The sequence below is a fragment of the Dama dama genome, chromosome 16, assembly GCF_033118175.1.
Source record: "Dama dama isolate Ldn47 chromosome 16, ASM3311817v1, whole genome shotgun sequence".
NCBI lineage: Eukaryota > Metazoa > Chordata > Mammalia > Artiodactyla > Cervidae > Dama > Dama dama.
The window spans coordinates 843806-861206 of record NC_083696.1 but is presented as its reverse complement, the minus strand read 5'-3'; the positions used below and the strand labels follow the sequence as shown (position 1 = coordinate 861206).

General features: G+C 55.9%; 1 protein-coding gene across 3 annotated transcripts in view; it reads left to right on the top strand.

Moving 5' to 3' along the window:
* PXDN (peroxidasin) overlaps positions 1-17401 on the top strand; it is a 66839-nt gene that overhangs the window by 45021 nt on the left and 4417 nt on the right. For all 3 annotated transcript variants that reach the window (XR_009696342.1, XM_061163249.1, XM_061163248.1), the window contains 9 exons: positions 851-967; positions 1287-1445; positions 2074-2186; positions 2890-3046; positions 8073-8181; positions 8753-8910; positions 9885-11388; positions 14537-14671; positions 14932-15140. Coding sequence is in view for 2 of the 3 variants with exons in the window: in XM_061163249.1 (XP_061019232.1) it covers positions 851-967; positions 1287-1445; positions 2074-2186; positions 2890-3046; positions 8073-8181; positions 8753-8910; positions 9885-11388; positions 14537-14671; positions 14932-15140 (2661 nt within the window). In the remaining variant the exon portion in view is untranslated. The remainder of the gene's footprint in view (positions 1-850; positions 968-1286; positions 1446-2073; positions 2187-2889; positions 3047-8072; positions 8182-8752; positions 8911-9884; positions 11389-14536; positions 14672-14931; positions 15141-17401) is intronic.

Genomic DNA, 17401 nt, shown 5'->3' with positions numbered 1-17401 from the left:
TAGGACGGCACAGAAGTGTGAATGCAGAAAAAGAGTTTTCCCTCCTGTCTCCGCATCAGCTTTTCCAGCCTCCGGCGGAAGCAGAGTCACTAAAGTTGGTGCCTTTTACTCTGTCCTCTGGCTCGCTCTTTGCACGTATGACTGTGCAGTCGTGTTGTTTGGTTTTGGTTGTGGCTGTTGTGTATGACTTCAGTTGTGCCTGACTCTCTGTGACCCCATGGACTCTAGCCTGCCAGGTCCTCTGTCCATGGGATTCTCCAGGCCAGAATCCTGGAGGGGGTTGCCACACCCCCTCCGGGGGATCTTCCTGACCCAGGGATTGAGCCCCTGTCTCCTGCGTCTCCTGCATCGGCAGGCGGTTTCTTTACCACTAGCGCCACCTGGGAAGTTGGTTTGTTGCTTTTATAAAAATGGAATTATATTGGATATATTTATTCTGTAATTTACTTTTGTCTTTTTCACCCAGTAATAATAGCATGACTCCTGTTACCGCACACAGTTGCACTGGATAACATTTTACCCTTTTGCAAATATATTCGGTTTAGGCTGAGGAGATGAACCTGGGCCCTTTGCAGGAAGCAAGGCTGGTCGTTAGGGAGTTCTGTGCTGTTAGATTGATAGTCTCCGCACACGTGAGCGTGTGATGCTGAGAAGCACCCGAGGCGTGGTCTTCTTCCTGCTCTGCATCCTTTCACTCTCTGGCCTCTTCCTCCCTCCCTGGGATGCTGCACCAGCAGAGGGGTCCTAATGGGCCCTGGGTCAGGGGGAGGGCTCACTCCGGGAAGGAGACTGACTTGGCACCCAGAGCTGTCCCCTGAATGCCTCGTTTCTGTGTCTTTCCTTCCGTAAGCGCTTCCTCAGTTCACCGTGATGCCCCAGGACAGAGCTGTCATCGAGGGCCAGACCGTTGAGTTCCACTGCGAGGCAAAGGGCTACCCGCAGCCCGTCATCGCCTGGACGAAGGGAGGTGAGTGGCCGCCAGGGCAGCGACCCGTGCTGCCTCCCCTTGCTCCCTGGGGCACAGTGCCCTGGGCAGGCCACAACAGCGGAATCAGAACATGACCCAAAGTCGTGGCGTCTCCGGGTGGACCTGTCCTCACCGAGGACCAGGGCGGCAGGCCTTGGGGCCGGTGGCTCCAGGCTGGACCCGGGGATAGCAAGCTGCTCGATCCTTCCGTCCCTCAGTCAGGCCTCTGCCTGGCCCCGAGGCTCCGTCTGCCGCCCCGAGGAAGGCCAGGCTCCTGCCCCCGCGTCCGTGTCGCTGAGAGCACGTCCCCATCTCGCAGGGAGCCAGCTGTCGGTGGACAGGCGCCACCTGGTCCTGTCGTCAGGGACGCTGAGGATCTTGGCTGTCGCCCTGCATGACCAGGGCCAGTACGAGTGCCAGGCCGTGAACATCATCGGCTCCCAGAGTGTCGCCGCGCACCTGACTGTCCAGCCCCGAGGTAGGCGCTGGTCCCCACCCTCCCCCAGGGGACCAGCCCTGGACGCGCATCCTGAGACCTTAGTCATAGCCAGAATCGTCCATGTCAGCCGTGGGGACCCTGATCCTGGGGGGCGCGGGCATGGCGGGCTCCTACAGTTCAGTGGGCTGTGCTTCCACTGCTAATTTGTGCCCTGTGTCGTGGGTGGCCTGGCCTGGGGGAGGGGGCTGGAGGCTCTGCCCACAGAGCGTCGACAGGGCTTGGGGGCCTGGTCTGATCCGGCTGACGGGCCCTGGGTTCCCTTCCAGTCCTGAGCAGGCAGGCCGGTGGATGGCCCATGAGTCGGGCCGTCAGCTGGTGCCCTGCCTGCTGCCTCATCACCGGCTCCTGGGGGTTGAGGCCTTGGACTCACATGCAGGGCAGGAGCCACGTGGACAGGCAGGCCGCTGCCCTGAGGCTGCTGCTCACGGGGAGGCTGGCAGCCCAGAGGTCCTGTCTGGCTCCTCGGCAGGAAACGAGGTCGTGCGCGGCCTGGCCCCAGCGAGGGCACTCGGTGCCCCGGACCTGCCCTGACCGGTGGCGGGGCCTCGGCTGCAGACCTTGAGCTGCCTGGGTTCTGCGCGTGTCAGCCCCTGTTCTTGCCTTGCAGTTACCCCAGTGTTCACCAGCGTCCCCAGGGACATGACGGTGGAGGTGGGCAGCAACGTGCAGCTGCCCTGCCGTCCCCAGGGCGAGCCGGAGCCCGCGGTCACCTGGAACAAGGTAAGGGCTGAGGCGTCCAGGCCTGCCGTCACGGGGAGAGAGCCAACCTGAACTAGACAGACTCGGGACATTCGCCCGTACATGTCCTTCTTGGTGACAGAAGCGAAAGCGTCCCTCTTGTTAGGTCCTTGGTCCTACAATCACTGAGAGATTTTCCGGTGTCCCGTTTCTCTGTGTTGTTCTTACTGAGCCCAGTACAGAAATGCTAGTCTGCGTTTAACTATAAACAAGTTGTTTAATACAAGACACGTTCCTGGAGGTCGTGAAGTGGTTCCCTGGGAGGGAGGTGGGGTCCTCGGGGCCTTGACGCCTCCGCCTCCCTCGCTTCCTCCTCGTCCTGGGAGGTCACCTGCCTTCCTTGGTGACACACCTGCCCTTGCTGCTCCCACACGCTCGGTGCCTCGCTCTGCACCCCCAGCCCAGCACACGTCCCACGAAGGTCACCTTTTGTGCCCTGGGATCCTGCAAAGTCCCACAGAGCGAGGTTTGTGTCTTAAGCTTTCTGGGTCTTTTGCAGCAGGTAGGAGGGGTTCCCGCCCTTGAATCTGCAGTGGGCAGCATCGTCCCAGTGTCTGGTGGGTCTGAGAACAGCCGTCAGGAGGGCTCCATTCGCGAGGCCCCACCACGTGGTGCCCCGCCCCCAAGAGAGACCCCTCGGGTCCTTGGTCTGATTCCCGCGTCCTCTCCACTTATTTTGCTCCAGGATGGGGTTCAGGTGACGGAAAGCGGGAAATTTCACATCAGCCCCGAGGGGTTCCTCACCATCCGTGACGTTGGGACCGCAGACGCTGGCCGCTATGAGTGTGTGGCGCGGAACACGATCGGGCAGGCGTCGGTCAGCATGGTGCTCAGTGTGAACGGTGAGGCCGCTGAGTGGACGCCCCGCGAGGTCGGAGTCCGTTAGAGGACAGGGCACGTCCACTTTGCAAAAAGGTCGGCACGGCCCAGAGGCACAGCTGCGCCCCCCACCCCCCCCGCCAGGCTCTGAGAACGCTGTGGCTGCAGGCTTGGAGGGCCTCCTCGCGCTGGGTTTTGTAGTTGGTTTTGTGGTCGCCTGCACGCTTGGAGGGCCTCCTCGCGCTGGGTTTTGTAGCTGGTTTCGTGGTCGCCCACACCCTCCGGCGTTCTGCACCATGTAATTTGCAGCCACCGTTTGGCAGAAGCGCAGACGCAGCTCCTGCTCTGAAGGAGTCGGGGCCCTTCGTTCTGTTTTCTGTCTGTCCTGAGCGTGTGTGGCCTCGTGCGGCCCTGGGGCGTGCTCACTCTCCATCTGAAACCCCCGTGAGGGCAGGGACCGTCCCCTTCCCTGGGTCTGGTCCTGCCCCAGGGCCTGGCAGGCCCACTCTGTGCCGACTGGGAGTGCTCCTCCACCATCCCAGAGCTGCAAACCTCGGATGTGCCCCTTGGTTCCGAGCAAACAGGGTAAAATGCAGGCCTGTGGCTTTTCGTAGGTCTTACAGCTCCACCCAGACCTGCACTTGGCAAGTGGAATTTATTTTTTCCCAAGCAATAGTCATAGAAAAGTAATTCAAAAACACATTTATGTAACTTAAAAAAAAAGGGTAAAGAAAATTCACTAAAATGTGGTTATTTTGGAGATTGTGGGTGAAAGGTTATTTTTATATTTCATGTGTAACTAATTCATGGTAAAGCAACGTTATTTTTCAAGTATAAAAGAAATGGGAAAAACACCATTTTATACATGGATGCCCCAGGTGGTTCCTTGAGCCTATGGGCACATCTGCACGTCTCTCTCTTTTTTTTTTCTTTTTTTTTTAATGATAAATGACCTTATTTTCCCATTATATTAGACCGGAGTGATTATAAATTAAATCAGTGGATTTCCTGATTTAAAAACAAATTCAACTTAAGTTGCTGTTGTAGGGAACAAAATGTTAGGTGATAAAATTATGTAAGATTGTCCTGTCCGTTTGTCTGACATGTGGCATTAGATACATAAAACCTATAAAAATATTAGGTTCTAAAAATTGCCTAATTCGGGGGGCTTCTGGTTCAAGATGGCAGAGTAGAAGGACGTGTAGAAGGATGTGGGCTCATCTCCTGTGAGGACACCAGAATCACAACTAGCTGTTGAACAGCCATTGACAGGAGAACACTGGAACCCCCCAGAAAAGATACTCTGTGTCCAAAGACGAAAAAGTCACAGCGAGATGGTAGGAGGGATGCAAACACAATTGAATCAAATCTCATGCCTGCAAGGTGGGCGACCCACAACATGGAGAACAATGATACAGAGAAGTTCTCCGGCTGTTGGGAAGACCCTGAGCCTCACGTCAGGCTTCCCGGCCTGGGGGTCTGACAGAGGGACTGGGTGTCTCCGGGAGCCTGGCCCTGAAGGCCAGCAGGATTTGGTTACAGGACTGGGGGAGACAGAGTCTAGTCCTGGAGGGCACACACAGAATCTTGTATGTGCCAGGATCCGGGCGAAAGGAGCAGGGACCCCACAGGCGACTGACCCAGGCCTGCCGGCCAGTGTTGGAGGATCTCCTGTGGAGGCGTGGGTCAGCAGGGGCTCCCCACAGGGACGGGGGTCCTGGCAGCAACTGTCCTGGAAGGGACCCCTTGGCGGAAGTCCCCATGGAGGTCACCACTAACCCTACCATAGAACCTGTAGACCCCAGGCCTCTCGGCTTACAAGGCGGGATCAGTGGGTAAATTGGATTACATTTTTACTGAGGAAGACCCAGTTTTTCCCAGCACCCGTCCCTCCCATCAGGAAGCTTACACACGCCTCGTAGCCTCATCCACCAGAGGGCAGACGGAAGCAGCAAGAAGAACCGCAGTCCCGGAGCAGCTAGGACCAAAACCACATCGCAGAAAGTTAACCATGATGGAAAGGTTTCATCCCAGATGAAGGGATAAGATAAAACCCCAGAAAAGCAACCAAATGAATTGTAGATAGGCAACCTTCCAGAAAAAGAATTTAGAATAATGATAGTGAAGATGATCCAGGATCTCAGAAACATACTGGAAAAGATGCAAAAAATGTTTCCCAAAGACCTAGAGGAATTAAAGAACAAACAGAGATGAACAGTGCTCTGGAAGGAATCAGTAGCAGATTAACTGAGGCGGAGGAACAGGTAAGTGACCTGGAGGACAGAATGGTGGAATCACTGCCACAGGACAGAACACAGAAAAAGGAATGAAAAGAAATGAAGACAGCCTGAGACCTCTGTGACAGTAAATGCACCAACATTTGCATTATAGGAGTCCCAGAAGGAGAAGAGAGAGAGAAAGGACCTGAGAAAATATTTGAAGAAATAGCTGAAAAAATTCCCTAACGTGGGAAAGGAAATAGTCAACCAAGTCCAGGAGGCACAGAGTCCCAGGCAGGATCAACCCAAGGAGGAATACACCGAGACGCACAGTAGTCAAACTGACAGAAACCAAAGATAAAGATAAAATGTGAAAAGCAGCAAGGGAAAAATGACGGATAACAGACAGGGGTACTCCCATCAGGCTGTCAGCGGATTTCTCAACAGAAGCTCTACAAGCCAGAGGGAATGGCATGATGTATTTAAAGTGATGAAAGAGAAGAACCTGCAACCAAGAATACTCTACCCAGAAAGACTCTCAGTCACACTTGATGGAGAAATCAAAAGCTTTCCAGACAAGCGAAAGTTAAGAGAATACATCTGTAGCAAACCAGCTGCACAACAAATGCTAAAGGGATTTCTGTAGGCAGGAAACAGAAGAGAAGGAAAAAGACCCACACAAAGTAGAGCCCAAACAATTAAGAATGTGGTCATGTCATGCACTAATTGTCACATGTACCGATAATTGCCTTAACCGTAAATGGATTAAAGGCACCAGGCCAGCTGGGCGGCTGAGGACGTGCGCACAGACGCACTTCCGCATCACGCTACTTAACCCTAACCGTGTGCAGTTTTTATATTGTTAGGTTGATCATGTTTCCTTAGGACTTGCAATTATAATTATCTTTTGTTTTTTGTCTGTTGATTGTGAAAACTGATAAACATTTGTTACTACTCTATTTTTGCTTATTACAATAATTATATCACAGTTGGTCCACAGAAAATAATAGAATTCTATATCACTGAAACTACCATTTAATAGAAAAACTTCTGAAAGTGAAAGTCGCTCAGTCGTGTCTGACTCTTTGCGACCCCATGGACTATACAGTGCGTGGGATTCTCCGGGACAGAATACTAGAGTGGGTAGCCTTTCCCTTCTCCACGGGATCTTCCCAACCCACCGATCGATCCCAGGTCTCCCGAATTGCAGGTGGATTCTTTACCGGCTGAGTCACAAGGGAAGCCCAAGATTAATCACTTTTTAAAATCCAGATGCATAACAGAATTATCTTGGAATTTTTTGGAAACTACAAATGTCCAGTATCGCTGTTCTTCTCCAGGGTTTGGTGTGATCCTGGTGAGCAGCTGGACTGGTCTTTCACTTTATCTAGTTTGTTTCCCTTTTCCTGTTTCATGGTCAGTGCTCCCACTTCAGTTAGGTTACACTTCTTCAATTTTTCCATCTGTTTTTTTTTTTTTTCCCTGCCGTCGTTCTCTCTCAAGCCTTTATGAAGCATACTAGAAAAGCTTTTGTGTATGTGTATATTATGTTAATATAGTATTTGTTTTGGAAAATTCATGAGTTTTTGCCTAGCTGAAAAAATTATGACATTTTGATTCGACTCTTGACTTCGTATGAAGAGAATGCAGATTTCTAATTTATATTCACTCAGAAACTTTGATACAGCTCCGTGTATTTTGGCTTCTAGTATTACTGCTAAAAGTGATTAGTGATTTAAAAGTATTTGAATGAGACTTGAAACTTCTATTCCAATTCTTAGAATATGAAAAAATACTGTATTGAGAATGCTGTTTTTCAGGCGTCTGCTCAATGTTATGTGGCAGCGTGGATGGGAGGGGAGCTTGGAGGAGGATGTGACTGAATCCCGTTTTGTCCGCCTGCAGCTACCACACACTGTTTTTTTTTTTTTCCTTCTTTTTTTTTTCCCCACACATTGTTAATCAGCTGTACTACAATACAAAATCCAGTTCAGGCTCTGTTTGAGATCAGTGCCAGGAGGGGTGCACCAAGAGAAGGGGTGCGCCCGGAACCACGTGAAGGCAGCATCTCACCAAGGGCGTTTTCAGCCATGTTGGGTTTTCTAGAAGGCTTGTGTATTTTGACGGAGAAATTTACTGTTGAGTTTGTTAAAGTGCATGTTGTGGGTGACCTGTCCTGAGGCATTTTTAAAGATAAAAGCTTGGTTGGAACAAAACTTATTTAGCAAACTAAATGCTAGAAAAGTGAAATGCTACTAAGTGGAAAAGGAGTGAAGAGAGGACAGTGGAAAGGGAGCCGTAACTTCAGAGGAAGCAGGTTCAGGAGCCGTGTGTGTGTGCACGTGTGTGTCGTGTGTGTGAGCACAGTGTGCTTGCACACAGGCTGGCTGTAGGATGTCTGATCCTTCCGTGAGGGTTAGGACGAGGGGCAGCAGAGCCTCGGGAGGCGAGTGGGCTGCGGTCCAGCAGCGGGCGGCTTGTCTGGCCCTCGGCAGGAGGCGTCGCAGCCTCCACCGGTGGATAAAGCCCAGCAGGGCAGGGCGGCTGCTCAGTGGACCTGAATCAGCCTCCCTGTCAGCTGATACTTTGCTAGGAGAACTTCGGAGTTTTCAGTTGCAGCTTCTTTGACCCTTTGTGGGGAATCCCGAGATTTTAAAGCATCTTTCATGCAGTTTGAAAACAGCTTCTAGTAGAATTTGTGATAAAGAAGCTTAAGTTTTAGAGGGAAAAGTAGGAACAGCTCTGGAGCAGCGTCTGCATTGCGGTGTCTGTCCTTGCTCTGTGGCCCGTGTGTGTGTTTGCTGGTGACGCACGACCTCCTGCCTCCTAGTTCCTGATGTCAGTCGGAACGGGGACCCGTTTGTGGCCACGTCCATTGTTGAAGCTATCGCGACTGTGGACAGAGCCATCAACTCCACGCGGACACACTTGTTTGACAGGTACGTGCAGAAGCAGTCAGAGCTGTGACCCGCGCGTGGGCTGGGTTTACAGAGCGCGTGCGGTTCTGCACCAAGTCTTACGTGTCTCCTGTCCTTAAAGCAGTGTTTTAATTTGAGAATCATGAATAGCGTTGTGTTAACTTTTCTGGGGGCTAAGATAACAGAAAGGTGTGTCCTTTCCAAGCAGAAGCTGAGCTGTGATTCACGAATAGAACATTTCAGAAAACTTTTGACTCATTCCTTGGGCTTGTTACTCAGTGAGTTGGCAAAAACAAAGTATTTCTTAAGCCATTCATGCGTTTGCTCATCTTGGCAACCCCCAAGTGTTTTTGCTGTGTTTGAATTAAAATAGACTATCTGTGTTTTTTCAGTTGACGTAATGAGTTATTCATGTTTAGCATCTTTTGGTTTTGTTCCTTTGCTTTGTTGCCTTCCATGGAATAAGTAAGGTACGGTGCTTCGTGTCCCTAGAAATGTAGCCGTAGAAACAGGTAACCGCGGTGATTCTTGAGTGACTTTTGTTCTCGGTCGTCTGTCCCACTCTTGCCTCCTCGCCCCACCCGCCCGCCAGCCGCCCTCGCTCCCCGAACGACCTGCTGGCCCTGTTCCGGTATCCGCGGGACCCCTACACGGTGGAGCAGGCCCGGGCCGGGGAGATCTTCGAGCGGACGCTGCAGCTGATCCAGGAGCACGTGCAGCATGGCCTGATGGTGGACCTCAACGGGACCAGTCAGTACCCGCGGCGCCACCCCCACGGCCCCTTCCGGGCGGGTCCAGCCCGCCTGGCCCCGCGTCTGTGGCGAGCATCGTCACCAGGGTCGGCCTAAGTGGGGACAGTGCTGTGGTTCTCACAGGCCTGGTGGGAGAGCCGGTGGGGACGTGATGTGTGCTCAGCTCGGGGGGCCTGCTGGCCCTGGGCTCCGATCGTCAGGTCCTCTGGGCAGAGGGGAGCCCTGGGAGGCCCTGGGTCCCGGTTAGGGGTGCTAGGAAGGACGCTGGTGGAGCCTCAGCAGGTGCTGTGTGGACGCGGGGAGTCACGCCACCCTGCCCCTGCCCTTGGCATGCCCCCTGCCCCGTGAGGCTCTGCAGGACCCGAGGGAGTGAGCACCCAGGCAGCGTGTGGGAGGCAGCGCTTCCAGGCTGGCTCTTGGGCTCAGGACTGGCCTTCCTCAGGGCAGCTGTGACCGAGCCGGGGGCACCCTAGCCTTCTCTCTGGGAGGCAGGAGCTGCCAGACTTTGGGGTCTGAGCCCAATGCCGGATACCAGCTGGCACTGGGAGCCCAGCGTCCTGTCCCTTCAAAGCTCCTCTGGCGCAGCCCACCTCCCCGAGTGTCTGATCGCCTCTTCCCCAGCCCAAACAGACTCACCCCCTGGTCTTCCCTGCCCTTTGTGTGGGTGTTTAGGACCCTGTCCTCTGCAGAGGAGCTCTGGCTCCCATTTCCTGTAAGTCCAGGTTTAGTCAATCCTGCTGGGCTCTGAGATGCTCTGGATGTGTCCAGCCGTGTGGGGAGCGTGGAAGAGTGTGCAGCCCTGGGTGTCTGGCCCGGGAGGGCCTGTGGCAGGAGCAGGCGCTGGTGCGTCAGGTCCGCTCCTGCTGGAACCTGCTCACCTCCCTGCCTTTCCCCTCCCGGGTCCCTGCAGGAGTCGGGGCCAGCAGGCCCAGCCTCGGGTCGCTAAGCCACGTCTCCCGCCCCCCCGACCAGGTTACCACTACAACGACCTCGTGTCCCCGCAGTACCTGAGCCTGATCGCCAACCTGTCGGGCTGCACGGCCCACCGGCGCGTCAACAACTGCTCGGACATGTGCTTCCACCAGAAGTACCGCACGCACGACGGCACCTGCAACAACCTGCAGCACCCCATGTGGGGCGCCTCGCTCACCGCCTTCGAGCGCCTGCTCAAGGCCGTGTACGAGAACGGCTTCAACACGCCGCGGGGCATCGACCTGGGCCGGCGCTACCACGGGCACCCGCTGCCCATGCCCCGCCTGGTGTCCACGGCCCTCATCGGCTCGGAGGTCGTCACCCCGGACGAGCAGTTCACACACATGCTCATGCAGTGGGGCCAGTTCCTGGACCACGACCTGGACTCCACGGTGGTGGCCCTGAGCCAGGCCCGCTTCTCCGACGGGCAGCACTGCAGCTCGGCTTGCAGCAGCGACCCGCCCTGCTTCTCCGTGGCCCTGCCGCCCGACGACCCGCGGGCGCGCAGCGGGGCGCGCTGCATGTTCTTCGTGCGCTCCAGCCCCGTCTGCGGCAGCGGCATGACGTCGCTGCTCATGAACTCCGTGTACCCCCGCGAGCAGATCAACCAGCTCACGTCCTACATCGACGCCTCCAACGTGTACGGCAGCTCCGAGCACGAGGCCCGCGCGGTCCGCGACCTGGCCAGCCAGCGCGGGCTGCTGCGACAGGGCATCGTGCAGCGCTCCGGCAAGCCGCTGCTGCCCTTCGCCGCCGGGCCGCCCACCGAATGCATGCGGGACGAGAACGAGAGCCCCATCCCCTGCTTCCTGGCCGGCGACCACCGCGCCAACGAGCAGCTGGGCCTCACCAGCATGCACACGCTGTGGTTCCGCGAGCACAACCGCGTGGCCGCCGAGCTGCTGGCGCTGAACCCACACTGGGACGGCGACACGGTCTACCACGAGGCCCGCAAGCTGGTGGGCGCCCAGATGCAGCACATCACCTACCGGCACTGGCTGCCCAAGGTGCTGGGCGAGGCGGGCATGAAGATGCTGGGCGAATACCGCGGCTACGACCCGGGCGTCAACGCCGGCATCGTCAACGCCTTCGCCACGGCCGCCTTCCGCTTCGGCCACACGCTCGTCAACCCCCTGCTGCAGCGGCTGGACGAGGACTTCCGGCCGCTGGCGCTGGGCCACGTGCCGCTGCACAAGGCCTTCTTCTCCCCCTTCCGCATCGTCAACGAGGGCGGCATCGACCCGCTGCTCCGCGGCCTGTTCGGCGTGCCCGGCAAGATGCGCGTGCCGTCCCAGCTGCTTAACACGGAGCTCACGGAGCGGCTGTTCTCCATGGCGCACACGGTGGCGCTGGACCTGGCCGCCATCAACATCCAGCGCGGCCGCGACCACGGCATCCCGCCCTACCACGAGTACCGCGTCTACTGCAACCTGTCGGCCCCCCACACTTTTGAGGACCTGAAGAACGAGATCAAGAGCCCCGAGATCCGGGAGAAGCTTCAGCGGTGGGTGTGGGGACTGCAGGGGCGGGGGGTGAGCTCTCGGGAGCTGAGGTTCTGTCACTGCTGGCCGAGCCCGGGAGGGTGGGGTGGAGTCTGGAGTTAGAGACGAGGGGCTGCTGAGTGCACGCACTGCTCCCAGGTGCTGGCAGGACGATGAGTCCTCAGCCCTGAGGCTTGTCCATGTCCCCTGGGTCCCTGCCCCTCCCCCCCCCCCAGGGGGCAGCTTCAGCCCTTCCCAGGAGAGACGTCACCGGGCTGGGGGGACAGAAGTGTGAGGAGATGTGCTGCATGGGGCAGGGTCCCCGGGAAGCCCTGGGCAGCCCGTCCTCCCCGGGGCAAAGCAGCGGCTGAGCTTGGCCTCATCAGGCCTGCAGAGAGGGGCTTCCCGCCGCGCCGCCCTGCTCCCCAGGCCCTGTGCGTCCAGACGGTGCAGTGACCGAGCTCTGCAGAACCACCACCCTCTCTGCTGGTGTCCACCTGGCTCCTCCAGTCCTGTTTCATGTCGTTTATTCCGGCGTTTCTGAGCTGGTCTCTAGTGGAGGTGACCACCCACAGGGACCCCTCCGTAACCACTGGTCCGCTGGTCACTGTGCATTGTGCAGTAGGTTCTCTTAGGTTTGAAAGAGTTGTTTTAGAAAGAAAAAAGATACTTTGTTGAAAAGGCTCACTCTGGGTGGGCTCCGGACTCTCCTGTTCTGTAGAAGGTGGGCCGCTGGCTCCTAAGTTACACGCTTAACCCTGAGGCTCAGCCGTGCTCCTCTGGGGCTGGGCTGGTGCCTTCGGGGCAAAGTGGCGCCTTACTCAGGATTCGCTGCAGGTTGTAAGTAACTGGGCATCGTCATCTGCTAAGCTCAACACCTTCCAGCCTTGGTTTAAATCACAGTGTCAGGTGGCCGGGTTTGTAGACAAACACACTCCTGTCCAAGACCTTGCGTCACAGGGCTGCTCCGCTCGGGGGTGTGGATGGTCTGTGCCTTTCACGCTTGAGCATCCTCTGTTGTTCTCGTCCAGACGGACAAGGTCGCTTTCCCGGTGTCTGTCCCTTGCCTAGCTTACATCACCGCCACGCGAAGGACCTGCTCTCCAGCCCGGCCCTGCTGGCGGTCAGGGGACCCGGGCCAAGTGCGTGACCCGCCCACCCGGGGGTCCCGCGTCTCCCCTCCCCCGCGTCAGGCCCGACTCAGTGGGAGTGAGAGGGGTGTCCCAGAGGAGAGACGACGCAGGACAGTGGGTCCCAGCCTCAGCCCACGAGCCCGTTGGGGAAGGGAGGCCTTTAGATGGAGCTTCAGGAGCGAGTGCTCCCAGCTGTGTTAGTGGCTTCTGATCAGATCTACCTCCGGCAGCCTGGAGTGAGTGGAGAGCGACCTGGGCTGCGGGCTGTGATCGGGCAGGTGCCATGTCTCCGGGTCTGCGCCCCCAGCGTGGGGGCCTCCCGTGTAGGCCGATCGTTCAGGTGGGGACAGATAGGGGAACTCCACCTAGGAACAGGGTGTCTCCTCTGGGAAAAGCCGCCTCAGGCAGAGAACAAACTTGCCTGGCTCTGTCTGACGATTTCTATCTGAACCGAAGTTCAGTGTGAAGGTCCTTGAACTTGGGGGCGGTGAGGGCGGCCTCACGCTGACCCCACTCCTGAGACGAGCAGCTCTGCAGATGGCCCTGCCCGCCCTTGCCCAAGGTCAGCATCCCGGGTCCGAGGAGGTGAAAGAGGCGTCTCAGTTATAGGACGCATAGGACTCGGAAGAGGTTGGCGAGAGAGCTTGTTCTTGACTGTTTAAACCTTGCTGACTTCGTCTTTTGTACAGTGTCCATTCGTAAGTGGTTTCCTCACAGGAAATACATTTTCAGTGTTGGGTAGAATGCCAGCATCTTTGGAGTGTGTGTCTTCAGCTGTTCATAGCTTCGTCTTCACATGCATCTACGATGGGAACTTTGGAAGGTTTATGCTAAGATGTCAGGTTGTCTCTGAGTGGTCAGGAAGGTTTGGTTTCCATTTCCTTCCCTGTGTTTTCTGGGCTTCTCTAAACTTTGTGTGATAAGTATCTCGTGTGTGTATTTTATCATGTGTGTATAAACAGGAAGCAGGAATGTTTAATATACGACTGACAGATGCTTTAAAGAAAGAGCTGGATTGTCATTGTTAAATGAAGGTCTGAATCACGTCAAATCGTGATGGAGAACAGCATGAGGCCTTTTCCATTCTTGCCGTGCTCTCCACCACGTCAGGATGGCCGAGCAGTCCAGGGTGCTGGTTTGGTCACAGCCTTCCCTGGAAGTGTGTGTTCGAATCCCACTTCTGACAAACACGCGTTTTGGGCTTCCCTGGTGGCTTAGACGGTAACAGATCTCTCTGCCATGTGGGAGTCAGTCCCAGGCTCGATCCTGGGTTGGGAAGATGCCCTGGAGGAGGGCATGGCAACCCGCTCCAGTGTTCCTACCTGGAGAATCCCGTGGACACAGGAGCCTGGCGGGCTACAGTCCATGGGTCTCAAGAGTCAGACACGACTGAGCGACTGAACCACCAGCACCACCTTCTTACCAAGTCCTCTCGGGAAGGAGGGCAAGCCTCTCTGTCCTGCTGTCTCCCTTGGTGCTCTCCCTGTCTGTCTGTCTCTCATGTCTTCTCATAAGGGGACTGGACCCATCGTGGGGGCTATGCCCTCCTGCACTAGGGACCTCCCATAGACCCCAACTCCAAACACCATCACTTAGGGCTCTAGCATACAGGTTTGGGGGAGGGTAGGAGCACGGTCTGGGCTTTCGGGTGGCTCAGCAGTAAAGAATTTGCCTGCAGTGCAGGAGATGCAGGAGACGAGAGGAGTCAGTCAGAAGGTGCAGAAGTTGGTCTCTGGGTCGGGAAGATCCCCTGGAGGAGGGCGTGGCAACCCACTGCAGGGTCCTTGCCTGGAGAACCCCACAGACAGAGGAGCCTGGTGGGCCGCAGTCCACGGGGTCGCAGAAGGTCAGACACGACTAAAGCGACTCGCTAGAGAAGGGAACGGCAACCCACTCCAGTATCCTTACCTGGAGAATCTCATGGGCAGAGGAGCCTGGTGGGCTGCAGTCCACGGGGTCGCAGAGGGTCTGACACAACCACGCGCCTGGCGCTCCCCGGGCCCTGGCGCTGAGTCTGAGGCTCCGCTCCGTCTCGCAGGCTGTACGGCTCCCCGCTCAACATCGACCTGTTCCCGGCCCTCATGGTGGAGGACCTGGTGCCTGGCAGCCGCCTGGGACCCACCCTGATGTGTCTGCTGAGCACGCAGTTCAAGCGCCTCCGGGACGGGGACAGGTAAGGCCCCGGGAGCTCAGCGGGTGCCCGTGCAGGTGTGTTCCCGGACAGTGGCCGTGCTGGCACGGCAGTGACCGCTGCTGCTCTTGGTGTGGACTTCTCGTCTCTGCGTTTCGGGTCGCTCAGAGCACTGTCACCAAAGCAGGTGACGCTCACGTCTGTGTCGTGAGCGGAGCTGAACGTGAGGACGGTCTTAACCGGCCCCTGGGGCTGCGGCCTCGCCGGCTCTCTCTGACCTCGCTCTCACCCCGGGGACGCAGGCTGTGGTACGAGAACCCGGGGGTCTTCACTCCCGCCCAGCTCACCCAGATCAAGCAGGGCTCGCTGGCCCGCATCGTGTGCGACAACGCCGACAACATCACGCGTGTGCAGAGGGACGTGTTCCGCGTGGCCGAGTTCCCCCACGGCTACAGCAGCTGCGACGAGATCCCCCGGGTGGACCTCCGAGTGTGGCAGGACTGCTGTGAAGGTGGGCTCAGGTGCCCGTCCGCCCCTGACGGCTGGGCAGAGCGCGGGCTGGGGTCAGCACAGCGGGGGAAGCAGGCGGAGACGGGGGGCCCCGGCGGGGGAAGGCGGTCAGCCCTGAGCATCCACTGGGCAGTGCTGTGGACCCTGATAGCGGTGAGTGACAGCAACGAGTCTGTGAAGCCACGAGACAGGAGTTAGTATGAGGGCCAAGGTGCTCAGTGAAAGAGACAGAAAGCAGAACGTTGATGCAGTAAGTGCCCTGTTTCCCTGGAAACCGCCCATGTGTCTGCATTTGACAGCCTGCCTGTTATCTGTACCTGCAGCTTCCGTGGTGGCTTCGTGGTAGAGAGTCCGCCTGCAGTGCAGGAGACTCTGGTTGGATCCCTGGGTTGGGAAGATCCCTGGAGACGGGATAGGCTGCCCGCTCCAGTGTTCCTGCCTGGGGAATCCCGTGGACAGAGGAGCCTGGTCTGGTGCCCGTGGTCCATGGGGTCGCAACACAGTTGGACACAACTTAGCGACTAAACAGCAAGATATCTGAGCCTGCAGATAAAAGATGAACAAGAAACATGTGAAAAGCGTGTCAGACATACGTTGATTTTTTTAAATGGGTGCTGTGTGTCCTGAATGCCTAGAATAACTTACGTGTGCAGAGAGATGTGCTGTAAACACTTCTGAGGAAGCGAGGGGCCATGGCAGGTACCCGCAGGCCTCTGGGAGCCCGAGAAGCCTGTTTCTGGATGTGCCGTCTGGTTGCTCGGGGGCCACTGTCCCCCTGCAAGGCTCCTGCTCTGCATTCTGGGTCGTGGCTAACCTTGACTACACATTCTCGTTTGAACGTAGTTTTGGCTTTATTCAAACTGTGATCAGAGGCCCAAGACACGTTGCAGCGGGGAAACTCTGAGGGCGCATTCCTGTGGTGAGATCACGGGGCCGCAAGCCTGGGTGACCCCATGGGTCACGCAGCCGTGGACGAGGTGACCCCGAGCCCCAGCCCTTGGCCCGCCATGCTGGTGGACCCCAGCTGCGGAATCCAGTTTGCTCTTCCGTGTCTTCCTGAAGAAGTCCTGGCTAGGTCGCTCTCATTAGTAATTGGTCTTAATTCACTGTTCTTTTCATTAGTAAGTGTTGAAATCGGGGTTGATACAGATTCTGTGGGTGGGCGTGATGGGAGTCTTTGTGGCTTCTCCTCTCTGCCCATATACGATGTACATATAATGCATAATGTATAATATGCTAAATATATATGTATGTGATGAATGTGATTTACAATGTTGTAGAATTCACTTAAAATTTGAAGTTTTGCTCTGTATATGCCCAAGTTTGCAAAGCATTTAATTCTTATTTTTATAGCTCTTGGGAACTTGGGAACTTGTTTTTCCTTCTTAAAAAAAACTACTTTGACTGGTTTATTAAGGTTGCAACAGTTTTCCACATATATGGCAAAGAATTTCATTTTTGTGTTTGCAGAAAGCAGTTCTATTTGAAAATCATAGGGAAAAGCCAGTTCTTTTTAGATACAGAAACTCCATTTCCTGATGAAGCTTTAGCAGACTCCCCGAGGCTGTCGAGGAAGGAATGAATTCAGCTTTGCTGTGTTTTTGCCCCCAAACCCAAGTCCTCTGAGAGCCTGAACCCTGATCCAGACTTGTCCTCTGTCTGTCCCCAAGCCTCTTCAGCTGGACAGGCAGAGATGGAGGTGCTTGACATAGCTCTGCCCTCCTTTTATCTGGATTCTTCTCCTCTTAGCTATTTAGCATAGCCCTGAGGTGACACAACTTGAAGAACTGCTTTACCAGCTTTATCTGTTTTTCTTTTAGTCCAAAAGTCATACCTAAAAAGTGGCAGGAAAAAGAGTTCAGTTTGACAAGACCAGATGTAGATTGCTGTTGAGGTTTCACTTCCCTGAGTGTTGAGAGAGCCGCTCGACACAGCTTTGAGCTGCGTCTCTCAGTCATGTTTTTGTTTAGTCCAAATATGGAACTAGCACATGTGGGAAACCCAAGAAGCTCCACCTGGGAACATCTTTTTCTTTCGATCAAAGTGATGAATTTCAGCTTCTCTGTGGGCTGATGAGTCATAGAGATGAATACACACCCGTGTTCCATTTTGAAATAATTGTAGAAATTACTGAAATAGTACCAAGGTCTCCTGGGTGGGGCAGGACGGCATGTGTGTGCTCCACTGGGGGGCTGAGCTGTGCTGGGGGAGCAAGGGGGGGTCACGGACTCCAGGCCCCTCACCCAGGGTAGTGGGGAGGTG